This window comes from Berghia stephanieae, chromosome 11 (genome assembly GCF_034508935.2).
Source record: "Berghia stephanieae isolate SIO BIC M18660-M18661 chromosome 11, UCSD_Bste_1.3, whole genome shotgun sequence".
NCBI lineage: Eukaryota > Metazoa > Mollusca > Gastropoda > Nudibranchia > Aeolidiidae > Berghia > Berghia stephanieae.
In genome coordinates this window covers 34,068,650-34,091,149 of record NC_088370.1, presented here as the reverse complement: position 1 = coordinate 34,091,149, position 22,500 = coordinate 34,068,650, and the positions used below count along the sequence as shown (strand labels likewise).

Genomic DNA, 22,500 nt, shown 5'->3' with positions numbered 1-22,500 from the left:
ATTGACGTCATCTTCGAACTATCTATATACTATATAGGTGTCTCTTTGATAATAGGGCAGATCATATCTCAGTTGAAATCAATAAGTGACTGGTATCTGATATCACACGATATATTAGAAAAGTGAGTGGAGCAGGCACTTATGTGGATAATAACATGAAATGAAGTGAGTAGGAAAGTGCCAGAAGACAACAGAGAATAAAACTTCGCTACGGCGATGGGGGCTCGAACCCGCGACCTTACTGGTACAACAACTCCGCCTGGCCGGGGAGATCGTGACTCTACTGTATGAGCTCTAACTCTAAGTCGGGGAGAGAGTGTCTCTCGATAGACTAGAACTTGAAAGGACCTTTTTTTTTTTGGGGGGGGGGGGGGGGGGGTCATGGATAGCTCATACGGTAGAGTCACGATCTCCCCGGCCAGACGGAGTTGTCGTACCAGTAAGGTCGCGGGTTCGAGCCCCTATCGCCGCCGCGAATTTTTTATTCTCTATTGTCTTCTGGCACTTTCCTACTCACTTCATTTCATGTTATTATCACGATAGGGGTGCTCCAAGAATCACCAACATGCCCAAAGTGCAACCAAGCACCAAAAGATGCAAACCACCTCGTACGAGATTGCCCAGAGACAAAACTTGAAGGGGGATTTGAAACCATCAACAAATGTGATGATGACTTCCGAATCTGGATTGATACCTTGAACATAGAAGTGTATTCGAGCGATACTACTACTACTACTACTATTATCAAGATATATTATACGACTTACCCTGATGATGCCAATCATTCCTTTCTCAAACACCCCCTCCGTGTACAAGCCACCCAATAGATCCTCATCCACAATGATGTCATCTGCCAGTTTTTGGTGATATCTCTTTAGAACGCCTTTGTCGCTGTCGTTCATTTTTTTTCTCCTCCCCTGCAAGTGAGTTATTTACACAGTTGTCCTTACTCACGGCGTGTAAAAGTGAGCTGGTCACCCTGTGGCATTATGTTATTGTTTCGGGGTGTTTACTAGTAAATAGGATTATCTCCAGCCACATCTACCTCAGTCAAATAACTCTCTACTTTACCCACTTCTCGCACTGGATTTGTCCTTATCCTTGCAGTTGTTCTGAAGATAAACATACACTCGTGCGCTGTAACACACAATAACACGCCTGCGAGAATTTGCTGTGCAGTTGTCGCAAATGCAGTAAATCACATTTTTTGGGTACAAGTATTAGTATGATATATCCATTAACACAAATCTTTCAAAATTGGCGGTGGCCAAGGCTAACACATCGCTGACTGGCCGTGGTCTATTCGAGTCTCATTGCACACGACTGTGATATTTACTTGATGCTTGTGTTGCTTCCCCAAAATCTACTCTACCTAATCAGGTTCCTGTATGTATGTGTATCGAGGAAACCGCCTTTGTTCTAATAATAGACCAAACCACGATTCGCATGCCGATATCTTTATTGGGAATGTCGTTAGTCCTTGATGTTGTCCGAAAGTTGAATCCACCACGGGGGGAAACTGTTATGAGGATAATTCACGCTTACTTTATTAAGGCCCTAAGGTTTACAAGAGTGAACGAAACTCCCGTATCACAGAACTCCAAAAACAGTTAGTAAACCGCCTTTGTTCTAATAATAGACCAAAACACGATTCACATGCCGATATCCTTATTGGGAATGTCGTTAGTCCTTGATGTTGTCCGAAAGTTGAATCCACCACGGGGGGAAACTGTTATGAGGATAATTCACGCTTACTTTATTAAGGCCCTAAGGTTTACAAGAGTGAACGAAACTCCCGAATCACAGAACTCCAAAAACAGTTAGTAAACCGCCTTTGTTCTAATAATAGACCAAAACACGATTCACATGCCGATATCCTTATTGGGAATGTCGTTAGTCCTTGATGTTGTCCGAAAGTTGAATCCACCACGGGGGGAAACTGTTATGAGGATAATTCACGCTTACTTTATTAAGGCCCTAAAGTTTACAAGAGTGAACGAATCTCCCGAATCACAGAACTCCAAAAACAATAATCCACAACCCTGAGATACCAGGCTGGTGTGTGAAGGATCTTGTGATGAGTCACAGGCATTCCACGAAATTGTCTAACTAACCGTAACGTTCTTTCATAATTAATTTAACAAAATATTCATTACTACAATCTGAATCTTAATAATGAAATAATATTTTCACGATATCCACAACTTCTTGTTTCTTGAGACTTCACACTCTCACTCCATTCTCCTCAACTCTTGATTGGTGAAGATGACTGTGATGATGTCATACCGCAAACCGTTGTAATCCAGCACGTGACCTGCGGGAATTTCCCCTTTGGATTAGCTGACGTCTTGATGATGCCTGGTAATATTATTATAGCTACACTGTACTTTAATCTAATAGATTAACCATGGAGTGTGGATTGACTTAGCCATGCGTGTTGCCTTGTGTTGTGTTATATGTCGTGTGCTTAATCCCATCGATTAACAATTAAGACGCCAAAGAACAATTAGACACGCACAGTTCTACAATAGCAATAGGGAATGAGATTAGCGGAAGAGTAGCGTCCCTTGATTGGACTTCACCCATAGTCCGGACGTCACCGGCGGAAAAGTTATTAGAGAGAGAACGTCATGTTGGTTGTGCGCATGCGACACTCGTCCTCGCTTCCGGTGAAAGCGGCTTGAGACACTTCAAAACCAAATTGACGTTCTCTCTGTAAGGTGACGTCCAATCAAGGGACGCTACTCTTCCGCTAATCTCATTCCCTCTACCAATATGTCATACCTACCTATCGACATGTTCTATATGTTTTTTTTTTTTTTTTTAAGGATTATGAAATCCAAGACTGAATATTCTTCTGAATATATGAAATATATGAAATCCAAGACTGAATATATCCAATCATCGATTGCTCGTTTGACAGTTCGCTTGTGAACAGTTAGGAGATCATCTCTTTATTTATGGGCAGGCGGCTTTGCGTAAAGGCGGTGAGTGTTGTATACATCAGAGAGTACCGCTGACCGATGGGTAAATAGTGGTTGTGTAACCCAAAAGCCCTGTCGACTCGACTGCAAGGTCTTGTATGTAATAGTTGCGTCACCATCTCAACGCTCAGGAATTAATTAGTGAGGACTCTCAGTATATATATATATATTTTTTTTTTTTAAAACAACATAATTGGTGTTTTAAACGCTTTTGAATCACACGAGATACATCAGTGTGCTTGTCGCATTGAGAATTGAGAAATGAGATATAAATCAAGAAAATCGACCGGGAAATAAAGAAATTATCATTAAATTAAAAAAAATTTGAGCAATATTTATTGTAAAATCAATCTACTAGAAAAAAATGTTTTTATTTTAAGCCTATTTTTGTGAAACAAAGATAAATGTTCTCCTTTTTGCAAGCTGATTCAAACAATGTGGTTTTCAAATTTATCGTATACGTAATCATTTGGAAGCTACAGAGAAAGGTGTTTTTGTGTAATCCCTTTCACACACAAGCGCGCGCGCACACACACACACACACACACACACAAACATATACAAACAATACACACACATTACACATCTCTGGTCATCTATTGCCTTTATAACGGACCAACTCAAAAAACTGTATGTATCCATGAATGTTTATAGTCATATACGCGGATGGCAAAAAACAATAACAAAGACCTGAGTGACGTCATCTTCGAACTATCTATAAAAGTTCATGGTTACACAGAGTTTTGTGTTTTGATCCGTTTTACTTGTGAGCTTCTTAGCCATGTGGATACAATCAAGACAGCAGCTACAACGATTAAACTCTGGATTAGTGAAACCCGATTCAAGTCACTGTCACTACCCTTCCTGCTTTGTTGTCTTACTTTAGATCTATAGATAGTTCGAAGATGACGTCACTCAGGTCTTTGTTATTGTTTTTTGCCATCCACGTTTATGAGAAATGCTCACTGAACTGTATTAACCCGACTATAAACGTTCATGGATACATACAGTTTTGTGTGTTGTTCCATTATACTTCCGGATGGCAATGTTATGAGCTTCTTAGCAAAGCGCATGCTATCTATAGATCCCTGGTTCGAGTCCCGCTCTGGTTAGCCGAAGTTGAGTCCTTGGAAAAGGCTCTTTACTCACATCCTCTCACCGCACTCACGTTTAGCCTAGTGCCTGGCCGGTAAAAACGTTGTCTCCGTCGAACAAAATACCATAACTCCTTACGGGCGTCACATTATCTCGTCTTACATGCCAATGACGTTCTTGGCTTGGGACGCATTGTAAAGCGCTTTGAGCAGATGCTAACAATTTACTGATTTTAGAAAGACCAAGTTTTAAAAAAATTGATTGTTTGTCTTTTTTTTTGTGTGTTTTAAATATAAAAGCAGATTTCAGCCTAGTGCTACCTGGCCGGTAAAAACGTTGTCTCCGTCGAACAAAATACCATAACTCCTTACGGACGTCATATTATCTCGTCTTACATGCCAAGGACGTTATTGGCTTGGGACTCCTTGTAAAGCGCTTTGAGCAGATGTGAACCATACACTGACTTTAGAAAGATCAAGTTTAATTTTTTTTTTTTTCTGGGTGTGTTTTAAATATAAAAGCAGATTTCAGATTAAAATAACACCGAACACGATTATTGTTTGTTAGGGTTTACAGCATCCGAAAATGGTTGACGGTGTCGTCAAAAGTTGCAATAAAACATAAATTGACTCCCATTTTGAAAAAAAAAGAGACTCAATGAGTTTTAAACATTATTTTGAGTAGCCTAATAGCTCGTCTTCTTCTTCTTCTTCTTCTTCTTCTTCTTCTTCTTCTTCTTCTTCTTCTTCTTCTTCTTCTTCTTCTTCTTCTTCTTCTTCTTCTTCTTCTTCTTCTTCTTTTTCTTCTATTCTTCTTCTTCTTCTTCTTCTTCTCTTCTTCTTTTTCCTCCTCCTCCTCCTCTCCTCCTCCTCCTCCTCCTTCTTCTTCTTCTTCTTCTTCTTCTTCTCTCTTCTTCTTCTTCTTCTTCTCTTCTTTCTTTTCTTCTTCTTCTTCTTCTTTCTTCTTCTTCTCTTCTCTCTTCTCTCTTCTTCTTCTTCTTTCTTCTTCTTCTTCTTCTTCTTCTTCTTCTTCTTCTTCTTCTTCTTCTTCTTCTTCTTCTTCTTCTTCTTCTTCTTCTTCTTCTTCTTCTTCTTCTTCTCTTCCTTCTCTTCTTCTTCTTCTTCTTCTTCTTCTTCTTCTTCTTCTCTCTTCTTCTTCTTCCTTCTTCTTCTTCTTCTTCTTCTTCTTCTCTTCTTTTCTTCTTCTTCTTCTTCTTCTTCTTCTTCTTCTTCTCTTCTTCTCTCTTCTTCTTCTTCTTCTTCTTCTTCTTCTTCTCTTCTCTTCTTCTTCTCTTCTTCTCTTCTCTTCTTCTTCTTCTTCTTCTTCTTCTTCTCTCTTCTCTCTTCTTCTTCTTCTTCTTCTTCTTCTCTTCTTCTCTCTTCTCTCTCTTCTCTCTCTTCTTCTTCCTCTCCCTTTCCCTTTCCCTTTCCTCTTCCTTCTTCTCTTCTTCTCTTCTTCTTCTTCTTCTTCTTCTTCTTCTTCTTCTTCTTCTTCTTCTTCTTCTTCTTCTTCTTCTTCTTCTTCTTCTTCTTCTTCTTCGTTTCCTCTCATGTGCGTTCTGGAGTATAAGCGTTTAAATGCACGCTGTAAATAGATAGTAGCACGTTCATTCCAAAAAAATTTAGTCGTCCTCGATGCAGGTCGAACTTCAGACTTCCTGGGAGGTAGATAAGTACTCTCATGTTTGTCCAGAAGTAAGAACCTTACGTGCGGCTATGTGGTCTTGTAGTATGACACACAGTTTCGAATCGGAAAGTCCAGGGTTTGAGCCTCTCTCGGCGCATAGTTGAGTCCTTGGAAAAAAAAAAAGTCTCTTCACTCACATTCTCTCACCGTATTTAGGTGCAAAATAAGTACCTGACCGTTAACAGTTTTGTCTCTGTCTGAAAAAAAAATGTAATATTGCCTAACAGGCATCATGTCTCCTTCTACATGAATGCAAACATTATTAATAAATGACTAAATGACGCCTGCTATTGATTCTATGATATGCATCAAAGCTTCATTGACACCACTTCGGGATTAGACATGACATTTGTTTTCATATTATATTATAATATGATTTTGGATACAAATTCATTACCAACACCTTGTGCCTCATTCCCTTCCACCTTTAATTAACATCTTAAATTATAAGAGAAACACATCCACTTACAACCGTCGTTTGTTTTTTCCAACACAATGCACTTATAGATAGAATGAAGATGACGTCACTCAGGTCTTTGTTATTGTTTTTTTTGCCATCCACGTTTATGAGTAATTCTCACTAAACGGTATTAACCAGACTATTAACGACCAATATTACACATAGTTTTACATAAAACTATGTCTTGACCCGTTATATTTCTGGATGGCAATGTTGTGATCTTCTTAGCCAAGCGTATGCTATCTATAGAATAAATACCATGATGTAAAGCAAAATCAAGTTTGATTTATTTTGGTGTGCATTGGCATAATATTGTTACAGTAAATAACATAATCAGTCGGATGGTGAAAAGGTTTGAACTGAGATATTGCCAAGTTTAGTTAGAAGGTCATTTTTTATCCAAAATGAATTCTTGTCATAACTCAACCCTTTTTCTAAATCGTCGAGAAATATCAAAGCTTAATTTCATTTCTTATTATTTTTTAAAGCTTTAAAAAGTATGAAATTTGTGAAAAGTTTCTGGATACTTTCCCATACATCTGATCATAACTTCATGAAAAATCAACCGATTTACTTCAAATAAAGATTAAAATGCATTTTCGTTCAGAAAATGAAAAGAAATTTATTTCTTTAAATTGCAAATCCAAAATGTTCACCTTCCGACTGATTATGTCATGCACTGACACATATATGGCATGTGTTTTGAATTCAAAAGACAGTTCAAAGGCCATTACATATATTATTTATGTGAGGCATCAACTAATACAATAAAAAGTTCATGGTAATCTTAGGATCTTTTGTTCAACTCTCACCTGACCCGTTTGCCTCAAAATGGTATCATGGAATGAATCAGATGCCAAAAGAATGGTTCATTTCTAAAATAATCCGAATGATGAAATTAAGGGTTTTTAATTGATTCTCCAAAATAAAACAATAAGCTTCACACAAGCTTCAGAATTTTGAAAAAAGCTAAAATTCAGTTTCCAGTATCCAAAACACCCCGACATAATACGAGTGTAAAGAGTCCCCACACAGTCATGGAAAATCTTTCTAAAGGTTTTTGAATGAAAAGTTCAATCCTTATCCATAGATTATGAATGTTATCATGTGGTAGTATGAAGAATGGTTGTATTGGTCAAAACAGTATATCCATCCAATCTTTATGTTGGGACATCTATCTATCTATCTATCTATCTATCTATCTATCTATCTATCTATCTATCTATCTATCTATCTATCTATCTATCTATCTATCTATCTATCTATCTATCTATCTATCTATCTATCTATCTATCTATCTATCTATCTATCTATCTAATCTATCTATCTATCTATCTATCTATTACTATCTATCTATCTATCTATCTATCTATCTATCTATCTATCTATCTATCTATCTATCTATCTATCTATCTATCTATCTATCTATCTATCTATCTATCTATCTATCTATCTATATTAATCTATCTATCATCTATCTATCTATCTGTCTATCTATCTTTTTATCTATTTATCTATCTTTCTACTCTCTCTCTCTCTCTCTCCCCACCCACCCATATATATATATATATATATATATATATATATATATATATATATATATATATATATATATATATATATAATAGAATTATTGTTAACTTCTACAGAACTGATTCATGCCACTGGGGCAATCTACGGGAAGTGTAATCGTTATTGTTGTTTATGATTGTATGTTGTTACGTACTTCCTGCAATGTTTTGGTGTCGAGATTATCACATATATGTATATATATATATATATATATATATATATATATATATATATATAGTGTATATATATATATATATATATATATATATATGTGTGTGTGTGTGTGTGTGTGTGTGTGTGCTTGTGTTAAATGTATCCAATAAAATTATATAATTTTTCATTGTATGTATTTCGAGCTTTAGAAATGTCGGCTATTTGATTTTCGTGGATACATTCACCTTTCATACATTTGTTCGTTTATTTGTTTTTCACACGCTCATTCATTCATTTTTTTCTATTATTTTCTTATGTATTCTACTTATTTTCGAAAAATAAAAGCTTAAAATAACATACGTGGTGAAATAAGGTAGATGTCATGATTAATTTTCGTTCCTTTTTTTAACGATGACTTTAATTTAATGATCAATCGTCTCAAAACAATATTATTTTGGGGTAAAGAAGATACAGCAAATTGAATGTGGAGTCAACAATATGACTTTGTATAGTCACATTTTGTGTAAGGGGGAATATAAACATATTTTTCTAACTATAATTAAGTGTCTCCATGACTCAGCGGTATAGTATTTCAACATGCCACAAAAGTCAAGAAATGGTAAGCATGATCAGTGGCTGGATGAGTGACTGATCGTGGTAAATTCTGGTCTCCACGTTGAGTGCTTGGGTAATGCACATGCACTTTACGCACATTACCCCACTCGATCCAAGTGTGATTGAGTACCTGGCTACATGTAATGGTGGATGTTGAAAGAATATTAGTACTAATTGTACGCATTACAGGCCACTGGTATTTTAAGGCATGGAAACATGGTTCCATGTGGCCTTCTGTGGGAATGAACGAAACGTTGTTAATTAAGCGCATTGACCGCGGTCAATCTGTGGAAATGCCCTATATAATCTAAATGTTCATATTTATTTGAATATATTTAAATATTTAAAACAAAAAAGTTTGTAGTTCTAGTCATAGTATCATGAAACTCACTATATATTTGACAATAATGAATATTGCAGCTTCAAAAAAGAACAAAATACCAAAAACGGAACGTTTCGGGCTGAAAACCTTTCTTCAGTTCACAGCTTCGAGCAGCGTAGTATCACTTTGACCTATCTATTTGACTTGATCTTCACCCCGACATTATACTAGATTGAGGCGGTTGTTTAGGGGAGGACGTGACTTTTCAAACCTTCAAAAGTCACATCCCGATGGTAAATTTATGAGCTACCACATTGAAGCAATCTATTCGACACCTTAGCATGACCAGAGAAATTTTGAACTTTCAATACACCCAGGACATTGTTCTATGAGGCAAACAAGACACGTATTTTCCTCTTCTTAAAGTTCCTAAATAAATGACAAAAATGCAATTTTCTCTGAAAATTTCTCTTTAGCATGATCGGAGAACATTTTTTGAACTTTAAATATACCCAGGACATTGTTCTATGAAGTATTTTCATATTTTTAAAGTTCCTAAATAAATGATTTAAAAAATGCAATGTTATCTAAATGTTGAGAATCTGACTTTGTAGTTTTAGGAAGTCCCCTCCTTTAAAGTGTATCTTGTATAGAATATCAAGTCTGAGACGTCGGTCATACGTGAGTGCCATGCGTACATCCTGGAGCATCTAGGCCTTTCTTACAACACGCCCATGTGTAAAGCACCCTTAATAATCTCCCACTCGGGTCGTACTGCTCTCGTATCTGCCGCCCTTTTTTGTGGAATTGACACGCTTTGTTATTGTTTTCTGACGGTTTGAACAGCTGGTTGCACCGCAGACATTGGGTGACTCCCGTACTTCGACCACCACTGTTGCCTCCACCACCCCCACCACGACTCGCCATCCCTCGACTTGTACTTCCACCACTGCAGTATCCACCACCACCACCTACATCTCTGGCCTGTTTGTTCCGCAATTTCCAAACCACAATCTCCTCCCCGGTCGTACTGAAATAATTTAGCTGATCCCCTTCCACGTACGTCCTTTCCCGACTCAACAACGGGTCAGACTGTGACCTTTGACCCGTATTGTCCGTAGATTCCTCCTCTAAGTGAAAGTTGGTGGAGTGGGATTGGTTATAGTTCAACACGATCCGCCTCAGCTTCGTCAGCTGGTGTCTGACGGTGTTCAGTTCGTTCTGAAGCCACAGTATTTCCTTGTTCTTGTCCTTCAATTCTGACGCTTGTCTCCTTTTCTCCTCGTCCAAACTGGACACTGTTTGTTTTAGTTTGTCCACCAGGGTTTTCATCTCTTTGCTTACCTGGGCGTCCTCCAGCTTAGTGTGTAAAGATGTGATGTACAGTTCAAGGCTGTTGATGGCGCTGGACGACTGATGTTCACTTGTCGGGGACGAGGGTTTGTTTTTGGTTAGACCAAGACTTGTCACCAAATCCTGTAAAAATGATACATTATATAGTTGTAATTGATAGATTTTGGTAGAAGGGAAATGAAAGAATTAACAATAAAACGTGTTAAGATATCGAATCCCAAACATCAATATTAAACTATAATGCAAACAGTTTGTTGTATACACACATGGATACGTTTGCGGAGGAATGTTTTTAAGATTTGGTTGGAAAAAAACACTAGCGCTAAAGTGAAAAGGATCTCTCTCCACATTTTAATGAGGTCATTTCACAAAATTATCTTTAATAAAATAAAATCACCTAAAAGAGGAAAATAAGTACACGATTTTCTAGTAGGAAAACCTGATAAAAAAAACATGATTGTTTATTTTCCGAAGTAAGTTAACACTAAAAGATTTCAAATAAAAAATGGTATTTAACTTTTAAAATTACTTTTGACATGGTAATTATTCGATAATTTGGATAACTTATTAATTTTCGAATAATTTGTAGTCTATAAATTATATATAACGTGTTGAAGTCGATGCTTTCTATCATAAAGCACACTCGTCAACTGATCGGAGCTGGGCAGCAGCTTCTTATGGTTCACACTATTATGTTATGACGATCGACCCAATCAGCAAAGTCCGGTCCGCATTCGTGCACCGTCGCGAACCCGCCTGGTAGCATCGTCACAACACACCTTTCGACTAGATGCTCTGCCGTTTCGGGTTCTTGTCCACAGCGTGGACATATTGGACTGGAAGTTAGACCCACTGATGTAACGCACCGGCCGTTAGGCAGCTCCTCGACCGAAGCCGATTCGCAGCTATCCAGTGTCTCCTCTTACTGGTATCAAAGCCTGACAACTTCTCACCAAGCTTAGAGGAGTGTAGGTCCCCGCCCCCACGAGGGATTGAATTCGTCCAAACCGACTTCCATCTCGTATGTGCAGCTCTGTCCGTAGTCAGGGATTCTGCGTACAAGGGTTGCCGGGACTTATTTCGGCTCGAAACGGGGGCACCGTTCATTATGCGCATGAGAGGGGTATCCCCATTCCCTCTCTCTTTGATCTTACTAAGCCAGTTTCCCGTAATGGTCTCCCTCCGGACATCGGGGGGCTGGATCGCTGCCATTATCGGGCCCCATTCTCTAGGGGTTGTTGCTAGCGTTCCCGACACTATGTGCATCGACTTGCGAAGTTTTACATTCACCTTCTCAACGTTTCTGCTTCTACCCCACACTGGAGCGCAATACTCCGCGGTGGAATAGCATAGTGCCAGGGCGGATGTTCTCAGGAGCGCTTGGCTAGCGCCCCAAGTCGATCCCGCCAGCTTCCTCAGAAGACTGTTGCGTTTCTCTATCTTCCGGGCAACCCCTTCGAGATGAACCCGATAGGTAAGGCTGCGATCCAACGTCACCCCTAAATATTTTGGACGCGGCTCATATGGGAGTGGCTGGTCCCCGACTAGGACATTCAGTTTACGGGTGTGCCAACCACTGCATAAGTGAAATGCAGTGGCCACGGTTTTTGAAGTGTTCATCTTCAGGTACCACTTGTCAAAGTAGGATTTGAGTCTGGTGACGTCCTCGCTGAGTACGCTCTCGAGACGGGTCCACACTTTACTCTGAGTAACGAGTGCCCAGTCGTCTGCGTATCCCAGCCTCAGGGAGGAAGTGTTCGGCATATCGCTAATGTAAACGTTAAACAACATTGGCGCAAGTACCGACCCTGAGGGACCCCATTCTTCAATTTCCTTACTTTGCTCGTGACGTCTCCAGCGCGATGTGGAATTGCCTTTCCCCTAAGATCGAAGAGAACAACTTCAAGGTCTTTTTGCACCTTATGATTTTTGCAAGTTTGAGCATTAACCCATCGCACCAGACCGTATCGTACGCCGCTGATAGGTCTATAAACACAGCACCTGTTTGCTGTTTTCTCTCGAACCCGTGCTCAATATGCTCTGTAAGGGCAATGACCTGCTCCGTGGTGCACCTCCCTTCCATGAAGCCTGCCTGCTCAGCTGGCAGGGCAGCGTCTAGGACCGGCCCCCATCGGTTTAATAGAACACGCTCCAACAATTTGTAAAGACAGCTCAGCAGCGATATGGGTCTGTAACTGTCTGCCTCCTTCGCCGGCTTCCCTGGCTTCAGGATGGCAACTATCTTCGCGTGCTTCCACACTTGTGGAAGCTTTCCTTTTGCAAGGACGTCAGACATTGCCTCTGCTAGCCAGGCCCGTGCCCTGGGGCCCAGATGCGTCACCATATCGGGATATACACCATCTATCCCTGCTGCTTTGCCGTTCTTTACTTCGCTAATGGCTGCACCCACTTCTCGGGGACTGAACGGGGCCGTCCAGTCCGACTTCTCCGCAGGTAGCGAGTCCAAAATCGTACGGTACGCCTTGCGGACACCGCGCTCAAAAGCCTGATTAGGGACCCGCTTACTACGGTTCTTAATATTCTTGGCAATTGTGTCTGCCTCGCATTCCGGTGCAGCCTTCGCGAAATTCCGATCTGGGTCCAATTTCTTTATCAAACGCCAAGCGTGGCGGCTGGAGTGTGTAAAGTCGAGACTTTCCACGGTCTCCTGCCACCGTTGCTTCCTTCCCTCTGCCAGAGACTGAAGTAGTCTATCGGCTGTGTCCTGGGACTGGGTCTGCTGGTACTCTCGGTACAGCTCTTCCGACTCTGCTGTCCAGCAAGGGGTGTAGAATTTCCGTTTGCCCCGTGGAATAGAGCGTTGAGCGCTCTTAACCAGTAGCCTACTAAATCTGGTTATATTCTTGGACTTGGGAGGAATGGCAGGGCAGACCTGCTCGATATAGGAACTGAGTTCCTCCCAGTCAGCCTTCCTGAAATTCCATCTGCAAAGTGGGAGAGACTGCACCCTCGGTATTGTCACCCCAGCTGTGACAAGAACCGGCCTGTGCTGGCTATGCGGAAAGTCCCGAGGACTGTCCGCTTCACCTGCAGCGGTTCACCGTTCGCGCCTTTCGTTACGAGGGTGAGGTCTGGAGTATACTCCTTCTTATGGCGGGTACCCCGGAAGGTACCCTTGGCTGTAGGATCGTACACTAGGTGTAGATCATTACAGTCCATCCATGAGCGGAGTTGTCTTCCTGCCTCGTTGCAGTCTCGGTAGCCCCATTCGTGATGGTGGCTATTAAAGTCTCCCAGACAGATGGAAGGATGGCTGACCACCGGTACCGGTGGTGTAGTCCAAGTCGCTCTAGGTGGTTTGTAAATATTATGCAAACACAGTCCACCTACTTCCACGGAAATTCGGTTCACCCCATTGCTGTCCGTTACGCTCTCAATGACCCTTACCTTCGATGGCTCTTTAGCGTAAACGCTAACCCCTCCTTTAAGCCTCGAGGTGTCCTCGCGTTGGACCACCGTATAGCCTGGGATCTGGAATCGGGAGATTGCGCGCCTGAGTAAAGGTGGGTCTCCTGTAACAGGAGGATATCTACGCAATGAACGGCCAGTAGCTTTGATAAAAGCTCATTTTTTGCCATACTCTGGCTCTCGACGTTCAGGGACAATATACGCGTCAGCTCGCCATCCCCGCCGTCGCATTTTCCGATCGGCAGGCCGCGAATCGATTGATGCATGGGACGTTTGCTTTTTTCTCGGACGTGCCACGACCCTGGCGACACGAACGCGATATTATTTGGCTAGGCGGCAGACCGCTTCGCCATTGACGGGACTGATTGGGACTCGACATAAGGGTAATAGTGTGGCGCCCGGGATAGGGCTGCTATTCGGGCACCGGGTTTGGATCTAATTTAGTCACACACCGGGGCGAGCAGCTCATGTGGCTCGTTGGCTCGATACCCGGGATGGTCTCGTGACGGTCGACCGGGGTTTACACCTTTGCCCTCCCGTGTGCCTCAAGCCCCCTCACCAACTGCAAGGTAAAGATCCACGAGGCGGGGGGGGGGGGGGGGGGGGGGAGCTGGGCTGCCTGACTTTAGTACAGAGAGTGCACATAGAATATCATTATTCTATTCTATTTTTTAAAATATAGGAATTTAGTTACATTGGGCTCTAAAATGAATTGATTAGATATTGATCTTATGAGGGCCATTGGACATGTCGACTCTTTTTATAAATGTGACCCATCGTCTCAAAGCGATATTATGTCGGAATGAACTAGCCCTAGATGAGGAAAATTAAAGTTCTAACCTTAAAGATAAAACACGGCGTTTCCTTCTGTTCTTTATTGTAGCGTATAAATATTATTTCTTGCATTGCCAAACGTTCTAAAGTCCTATTTCCCACCGTTTTATCTCTAAATTCACTTCTTGGGGTAAAGCACATCCCGACATAATAACGTTTTGACACGGCGGGTCACATATGTGATCTTTGAAATTGGATTACAATTGATCTAATCTTGAAGCCCAAAGGAAGAGCATATTGGTCAGCAAAACCTCAATTCACACCAGTCAATGGACCACTAGGGAGCAGGTCCTCAATGCGACAACTTTTTTTGGTGATAATCGCACACTCCGCTTAATCGACACACTAACCCAAACTCCCAAAGATGTGCGATTAAGCGGAGTCGACTGTATTTAGTCAATCAACTTGTGATACCAGTCCTCAAAAGCGAAGATAAAGGAAGACGGCTTTACCTGTAGAGAACTTTCGACAAGAATGGATTGTCTGTGTTGTCTGTCTATTTCCTGCAGGATGTCCTGGTTCCTCTCCTTCCATCCGTTCCGTTCTGACTGAGGTAGATATAATGGTTATCGTTGATTACATTTTAAATTGTACATGAATCATTACTCCAAATATTATCAGATGTTTAAATCACATAATGTGTCCTCAAAGGCAACTTAACTTTTGAGCCAATGGTCAAATCTTTATAACATTTCACATCACCACCCCCTCCAAAAAAATACAAGTTTTATGTATTTGTATATTTAGACTCTATAATCGAAAATGTGACACAGATTTTAGCCTAGAAATTAGATTGTCTACTTTGTTAAAAAGGAAATGCACCCAGAATAGGAGGAAATACTTGATTCTATCACCTCAAGGTTTTGCAGAGCTACAGTTTTGACCAACGGCTTACTTTCACACATTTATAAAGTTGCGACTAATATCTTAAACTTAACCTTAATATTTCGCCGTAAATCGTAACTTTGATACACGTCATTGCTATTTTGTAAGATAAGATTCATGACATCTTTAACCAAAAGGCAACTTTTGAATCCTGTCATTATAATATTGAGTAAACATTGGGATCCGGTCAGCGCAAGTTTTGTTTTTCATCTTCCGGTCACCCGCCAAAATGAATTCACAAAAAATACACATTGGCTAAATACCAGTAAATAAGATACATGTTTTATCTGCCATCCTTTTAGTTTCGTTACAACAAAAAAAAAAAAAACAAACCAAAAAAACAAACAAAAAAAAACAACAAAAAACAAAAAACAAACAAACAATAAATAAAAAAAACACACACACACAAAAAACACAAAACAAACAAACAAACAAAAAAAACCCAACAAAACTAAATGGTATCACTTGCATCTCCTAAGTTCAACAAATCAAGAATATCATCATTTAGGTGAATTGAATTAATAAAATCACGAGGATTGCATGCAGACAATGGCATCTACCTGTAACGCCACACAAATGGCCTCCGTTAACTTTCTCCTGAATTCAGGTTCCCATTTTTGAAAAGTCTCATCCTCTCCTTCCGACAGACTGCGTAGAGTGTGTTCTGTTGTCCTCTGGACATCATCATCGATCACTTCCGGTATGGCGGTACGTGATGTCATTTTTAATTATACAATATCGTTCTTGGACGAGTTGTTTCGATTTGATGCGATAGAAATCTCGCAGTGAGATGATCTAGTTCTGATGTGTCTGAAATAATGATAATGAAGATAATACACATTGTGAAGATGATAACAATGACGATGATGGTGGTGATGATAACGATGATATTGTCAGTGAATATAGGATGTTGATAACGGTGGTGATGACAATTCAAATGTATATATGCTAGGGACTAATTTACAACACGAAACAGGTGAAGGCGTTTGTCCCAAGGGTTTCATCAAAACGCATGACCAAACACATAATGCATAACTGAGCAAACAATTAAAAGCTGCACTAAATTTGAATCATGATTCAGAGTGCATTCTCAAGGACTATCTCATGACACTTAAGAGAATAATTGGATAACTAAATATCTACCCGTATGCTAAATATGGTTAAATTTGAACAAGAATTTTTAACACATATAGACAAATCAGAAGTATGAGCAACACTCTAAAATCACGTGAATGAATTTAGAAGTTTTATCATTTTGCGTCTACCAAGAAACACCATCGACCTGAAATGTTTATGTGTTGCAATGATGGAACTTTTTAAACACACATTCCAGTTATATGTCACTTATGGAGATGGTAGCTTAAAGGTATAGGGTGGGATACGTTCCTTTTTAAAAACCGACCTGGTAATCATTCATGACATAATAAAAGAAAAAGAAAAGAAAAAAAGAGATTTTATATAGCGCAGTATCCCATGCCTACATTTTTCTGAGACAAATTATAGGCGTAGTATCAAAGATAATGTTTTTAGTTTTTACATGCTAATGATAGTTGAATAAGATTATTTATGTACATGCTCATTTTTAATACATTTTCTTCCAATTTTGAACAATAGCAAAAATCTCTTGGATTGAGTGAGTTAATGAACTTGGACAAGTTCTCTCAGACGAATGGAACACAATTCCTGATACATGTACAATCATTATGAATGTCATGCAATCGATGCAGGATAGAATTTGAAATGTTATTGAAGCAAGATTTGGTTTTATATAGGGAGTAGCGGTCTTTGCTTCGTACCCGAAAGGTATCGAGTTCGATAACCAACCGCTGCCTTGTGTGGCCTTGAGCAAGTCACCTCGGCCTAGCTAAATTTGCGGCGCTACACTGGGGCTGACGCCTGGTTAATCCAGTCTTCCCTTGGAATAGTCCCTAGAGAAAAAAATACTCTATGGGATGAATAAAGGGAAGACAAACCAAATCCATTTTTTTAGCTGGGGCGACCGAAGAGTTTCTGGAATGACAGATATACAGAGAAGTGGTAAGACCTGGAATGAGATAAAAAAGTTAGCTCAGGATAGAGAAGGATAGAAACTGTTTGTCTGTGGCCTATACCCTGACCCAGGGTGAAAAAGGCAATGATGATGATGATGATGATGATGATTATGATGATGATATACAAAATATTTAATGGCTATTTAGTCACATGATTGATTACCTTGGTTCTGTTTTTTTTTCTTCTTCTCCATTGCCATCCATCCTCCCTTTTAATCCTGTTATGGTTTTGGCCATGTAAGTCTTATTAAAACTTTTCTTTATGGCAACCGCTGGTTTATAATGTATTTCTTTTCTAAAGTCTTAATAAAGGAATTGTCCTTTCAATGCATTCCTTATACAATGGTTTATAGTTACAGAATCTCATATAGCTTGCATTGTTCATTCAGAGACAGTTTTACACAAATTTTAATGTGAGGGAAAATGTATCAATACGATACAATGTGAAATCGAAAAATACGATCAAAGAATACTGGTTATTGAAAATTGGTCATGATCGAAAGAATCATAAATGTAAAAAGTTCATAGTACAATGAAATATTAATGACAAAAGTAATCACGAAAGCAACAACGATAATAATCATACATTATTTTATAGTATGCTCAGGGTTAATCTATTACTACTCGTTACATTTTCATGTAACTTGTACATTCGTGCGCCAAAATTTAACACGCGTTTTTGAGACGACTATGGGTGACGTCCAATCAAGGGACGCTACTCTTCCGCTAATCTCATTCCCTATAGATAGTATGCAGATGACGTCACTCAGGCCTTTGTTATTGTTTTTGCCATCCGCGTTTGTGAGTTGTTCTCACTAAACTGTATTAACAAGACTATAAAAGTTAATGGTTACACAGAGTTTGTGTGTTGGTCCGTTATACTTCCGGATGGCAATGTTGTGAACTCCTTGGCCAAGCGCATTCTATCTATAGGTAGTTCAATAACTTGCTAGAGTTCAAATGTTTTCAAAGTTCACACACACATAATAACATAAAATTGGGCAATCTTTTTACTTCATTTTGAATATTTTAATTTGCCTGTTGCAGAGATATAAACATTTTAATCAGACGCAGCTTTAATTTTTTTTGCTCAGAATACATAAATACAATTACAAAGAAGTCATCATGGTATCGCGTTAAAAAAAAAGTAGCCCTTCAGAGCCACCAGGCCCATGAAACCGGAGTTTATCCCGGTTTCTGAGTCTGACCGTAGCCAACGTGAACTCATCAATAGTATGCGCTTGGCTAAGAAGTAGCAATGACTATCCCGCACAAATCTTTGGGCCTCTTTTTCGCGTACGAAGTGCCCGAATTGGCGTCAAAATATGGGACGAAGCCGTTTCGTATATGCTATTTTAAAAAATTAATTACGACGCTGTTTATCGATGAATATGACTGAAAGTTGGCACACAGTTAGAAAAAAGGTCATTTTAGATTATGTCAAGCGACAAAACTCGTGCGATTACCAGAAGACCGTTAAAAATAGATTTTTACTCTTTGGAGTAAAATATTTCTAAAACTACCGGGCGTGGAGGTTTTGTCGCTGACAAGGTAATACATGAACATTTCTTCTTTTTGGTTGTAAAATTTCATATGAATATGACGAGTACTTTTCCCGTATTTTACAAAACACCATCCAAATTTGCTCGTCAAGTTTCAATCTTTTAATTCACTTATTACGCAAGATACAACCAAAGGTCGAAAAAAAATGCCGAAAAAGCGTCCCATATTTTCGCGTTATTTTCCTCTTTGCGGGTCATCCAAATAAATTACACCTTTGAAACTGCATAACTTGTTTATTTATGAATGGATTTTCAAAATTCAAAAACATTTTTACTCAGTGGAGATAGGGCTTTGATTTTAGACAAAAATTTTCCTCAAAAAGAGAAAAAACATTTTTCATAGTCATTGCTACTAAGAAGCTCATAACATTGCCATCCGGAAGTATAACGACCAACACACAAAACTGTGTGTAACCATGAACGTTTATAGTCAAATTAATACAGTTCAGTGAGCACTACTCATAAACGCGGATGGCAAAAAACAATAACACAGGCCAGAGTGACGTCATCTTCGAACTATCTATAGATAGTTCTTAGTTGACGTCACTCGGGACTTTGTTATTGTTTTTTTTGCCATCCGCGTTTATGAGTAATACTCACTAAACTGTATTAACCCGACTATACTCATGGATACACATAGTTTTGTGTGTTGGTCGTTATACTTCCGGATGGCAATATTGTGAACTCCTTGGCCAAGCGCATTCTATCTATAGCCGGACAAGACCAAAAAATGACGTCAAAAGACAAGTCTTTGGCCACAAAAGAAAACAAATCGTGAGTTATATTCAATAGTTATGGAATCACTTTTTTTCCTAACGGCAACTCACTAGACGCTGCACAAACCTTAAAAATGACGTCAAACTATAAAACCTAGAGGGTTCTTGCGTCGCCATCGTTATGTTATAGCCTGACACTGAAACCCAAAAAAAGACTGGCATTTTGACGTCATTATTTGGTTTTTGCACCGCCTAGTTAGTTGTCATTAGTAGTGCTCGTGGAAACAAGTGATCCCATTGGTTGAACTATTGAATACAACTCACGATTTGTTTTCTTTTGTGGCCAAAGATTGGCATTTTGACTTCATTTTTTGGTCAGTATCAGGCTTTTAGTTAAACGATGGCTACGGTTCTAGTGTCCGGTTACATCTTAACGTTGGCTACGGTCTGATAGGAATAAACGATAGTGAAATGTGAAACAAAGCATATTGTTCGGTAGATAGGGGAGCTCAGGTTATCACCCTTTTAAGTATAGGAAGAAAACACTATTTTATTTACCTTGGAAGTTTACATAGTTGTTGTCTTAGACTGTTACAATCCACTCCAATTCTCCGCATCACTCGTTATCTGTCGTGTCTTGTGAATGCATTTGAAACAATACAACACTTAATAAACTCAATATACACCTATAAAACGTATCGAAGCATCATCGTTAACACACTTGCGTCTGGATGGATCACGGGTCAATTTATCACTGGTTGTAGTCATGATATTCCTTTGGTGGATCGATAGATCATTGTACTGACCAACAGATTTAAACTCTGGCCGGCCGGTGGCGAATAATCACAGATTATACACGGTTAGATCAATACATAACAGGCCCGTCTTGTTTACAGAGCAATACTTATTAGTGTTAGGGGTGGGTGGGTGGACATGCGCGATCCGTGTTTAATCTGTCTCAAAGGGTCGTTAGCCAATGCACACACACACACACACACACACACACACACACACACACACACCACACGTCCAAGGAAAATGCAGGGTTTGTCGATTATATTTTTTATGATAATTAACTGACCGCCGTGCTTTCACTGATTTCCATATGAAGGGTGTCCGTCATATCCGTCATATTATGTAATCATGAATTTTCTGTTTTCGCAAAACAGCGTGAAACAAGAATTTTGAAAAAGTTCCGTTTTCAATTCTAAGTCCTCAATGGAAGACAAACGCATAGATGACATACATGGCCAACCGGCTGAGATAAAAATTCCTGTAGTATAATAGCATCTTTTTTTGATAAACCATAATGTGCATGTGATATTTAATTGTAATTAAATTGGATTGATATGCTGTTTTTTTTAAAATGTTGATATAAGGTTGTGGTTTGCAAACGTTCGCAGCATATGGTTGAATACCCTAAAATCCATAAGCTCCACTCTCTCTCTCTCTCTCTCTCTCTCTCTCTCTCTCTCTCTCTCTCTCTTCTCTCTCTCTAGCACTTTGATAATAAAACTTGAAGGGTTTTGAGTTGTGGTGGAGGAAAGCATGTTGTTTATTGTTTTTTTGAACTGATTACACCAACCTACAACTGATGTGTTGTTGTTTTTATAGTGGTAATTTGTTGTTGTTGCTGTTGTTCTTGTTGTCTTTGTTGTTGTTTTTGTTGTTGTTGTTGTTGTTGTTGTTGGTGGTAATGTCATTCATGTTGCCTTTAATATAATTATCATTATAGTTGATATTATCGATGATGATGTTAATGATTATATAATTATCGTTGTCGATCAACAACAAAAAAATATCAAGTATAATTTAGACATTGAATTCACTCCCTTGTGAACTTAGAAATATTATGTACTACTCATCATAGTTCTGAATTATCAAGCCCCGAGGATGGGTTGGGACAAACTATGATAATGTCCCATGTACTCGAGTCATAGCGCAAATTGCAATATGTGCTCAAAATAATGTACATAGTAAAAAAAGTTTTTGAAATATCCAGCATCACAATATGTCATTTTGTTCAGTTTGAACCATGGGTATGTTTACAGATTTAACAAATGTAATGTAAATGTTGCTGCTCGAAGCTCGAAAAAATAAATAACAATTTGAAAATATATACAAGCTTTAATTTAATATACGAAAACAGATAAAATGGACTTTCGAATTTCCCCTTTATCAACAAAATTAGATTTGTTTTGTTGATTAAGGGGAACCCGAAACGTCCATTTTATCTAATTTCGTACATTAAATTGAAGCTTACATTCAATTTCACATTGTTTAGCAATGACTATCCCGCACAATTCTTAGGGCCTCTTTTTCGCTTACGAAGTGCCCGAATTCGCGTCAAAATATGGGACGAAGCCGTTTCGTATATGCTATTTAAAAAAAAATTAATTACGACGCTGTTTATTGATGAATATGACTGAAAGTTGGCACACAGTTAGAGAAAAGGTTATTTTAGATTATGTCAAGCGACAAAACTCGTGCGATTACCAGAAGACCGTTAAAAATAGATTTTTACTCTTTGGAGTAAAATATTTCTAAAACTACCGGGCGTGGAGGTTTTGTCGCTGACAAAGTAATACATGAACATTTCTTCTTTTTGGTTGTAAAATTTCATATGAATATGACGAGTACTTTTCCCGTATTTTACAAAACACCATCCTAATTTGTTCTTCAAGTTTCACACTTATTACGCAAGATACAACCAAAGGTCGAAAAAAAATGCCGAAAAAGCGTCCCATATTTTCGTGTTTTTTTCCTCTTTGCGGGTCATCCAA

At 39.2% G+C, this 22,500-nt stretch overlaps 3 protein-coding genes across 5 annotated transcripts in view; 1 reads left to right on the top strand and 2 right to left on the bottom strand.

Moving 5' to 3' along the window:
* LOC144956701 (uncharacterized) overlaps positions 1 to 2,311 on the bottom strand; it is a 10,498-nt gene extending 8,187 nt beyond the window's left edge. Inside the window, exon 1 of one of the 2 annotated variants that reach the window (XM_078887369.1) lies at positions 768 to 2,311. In XM_078887369.1, coding sequence (XP_078743495.1) covers positions 768 to 902 — 135 coding nt within the window. In that variant the 5' untranslated portion in view covers positions 903 to 2,311. The remainder of the gene's footprint in view (positions 1 to 767) is intronic. The other variant, XM_078887370.1, reaches the window with a different exon arrangement.
* The window catches only part of LOC144956532 (uncharacterized), a 167,751-nt gene that overhangs the window by 76,067 nt on the left and 69,184 nt on the right, over positions 1 to 22,500 (top strand). The window lies entirely within an intron of this gene.
* On the bottom strand, positions 8,122 to 20,533 carry LOC144956945 (uncharacterized). Its single transcript, XM_078887789.1, has 4 exons — positions 20,276 to 20,533; positions 15,949 to 16,198; positions 14,956 to 15,051; positions 8,122 to 10,363 (listed from the first exon to the last, which is right to left on the bottom strand). Exons 2-4 carry the CDS (start codon positions 16,108 to 16,110, stop codon positions 9,563 to 9,565), a joined length of 1,059 nt encoding a protein of 352 aa, XP_078743915.1. The 5' UTR covers positions 16,111 to 16,198; positions 20,276 to 20,533; the 3' UTR covers positions 8,122 to 9,562.

Excerpts from the sequence above, each read along its gene's own strand:
- LOC144956945 (XM_078887789.1), bottom strand. The coding sequence starts at position 16,110 with ATGACATCACGTACCGCCATACCGGAAGTGATCGATGATGATGTCCAG. Across the intron at positions 15,052-15,948 it reads CCATTTGTGTGGCGTTACAG|TCAGAACGGAACGGATGGAA; the intron begins GTAGATGCCATT and ends TATCTACCTCAG. Across the intron at positions 10,364-14,955 it reads TTGTCGAAAGTTCTCTACAG|GATTTGGTGACAAGTCTTGG; the intron begins GTAAAGCCGTCT and ends TCATTTTTACAG.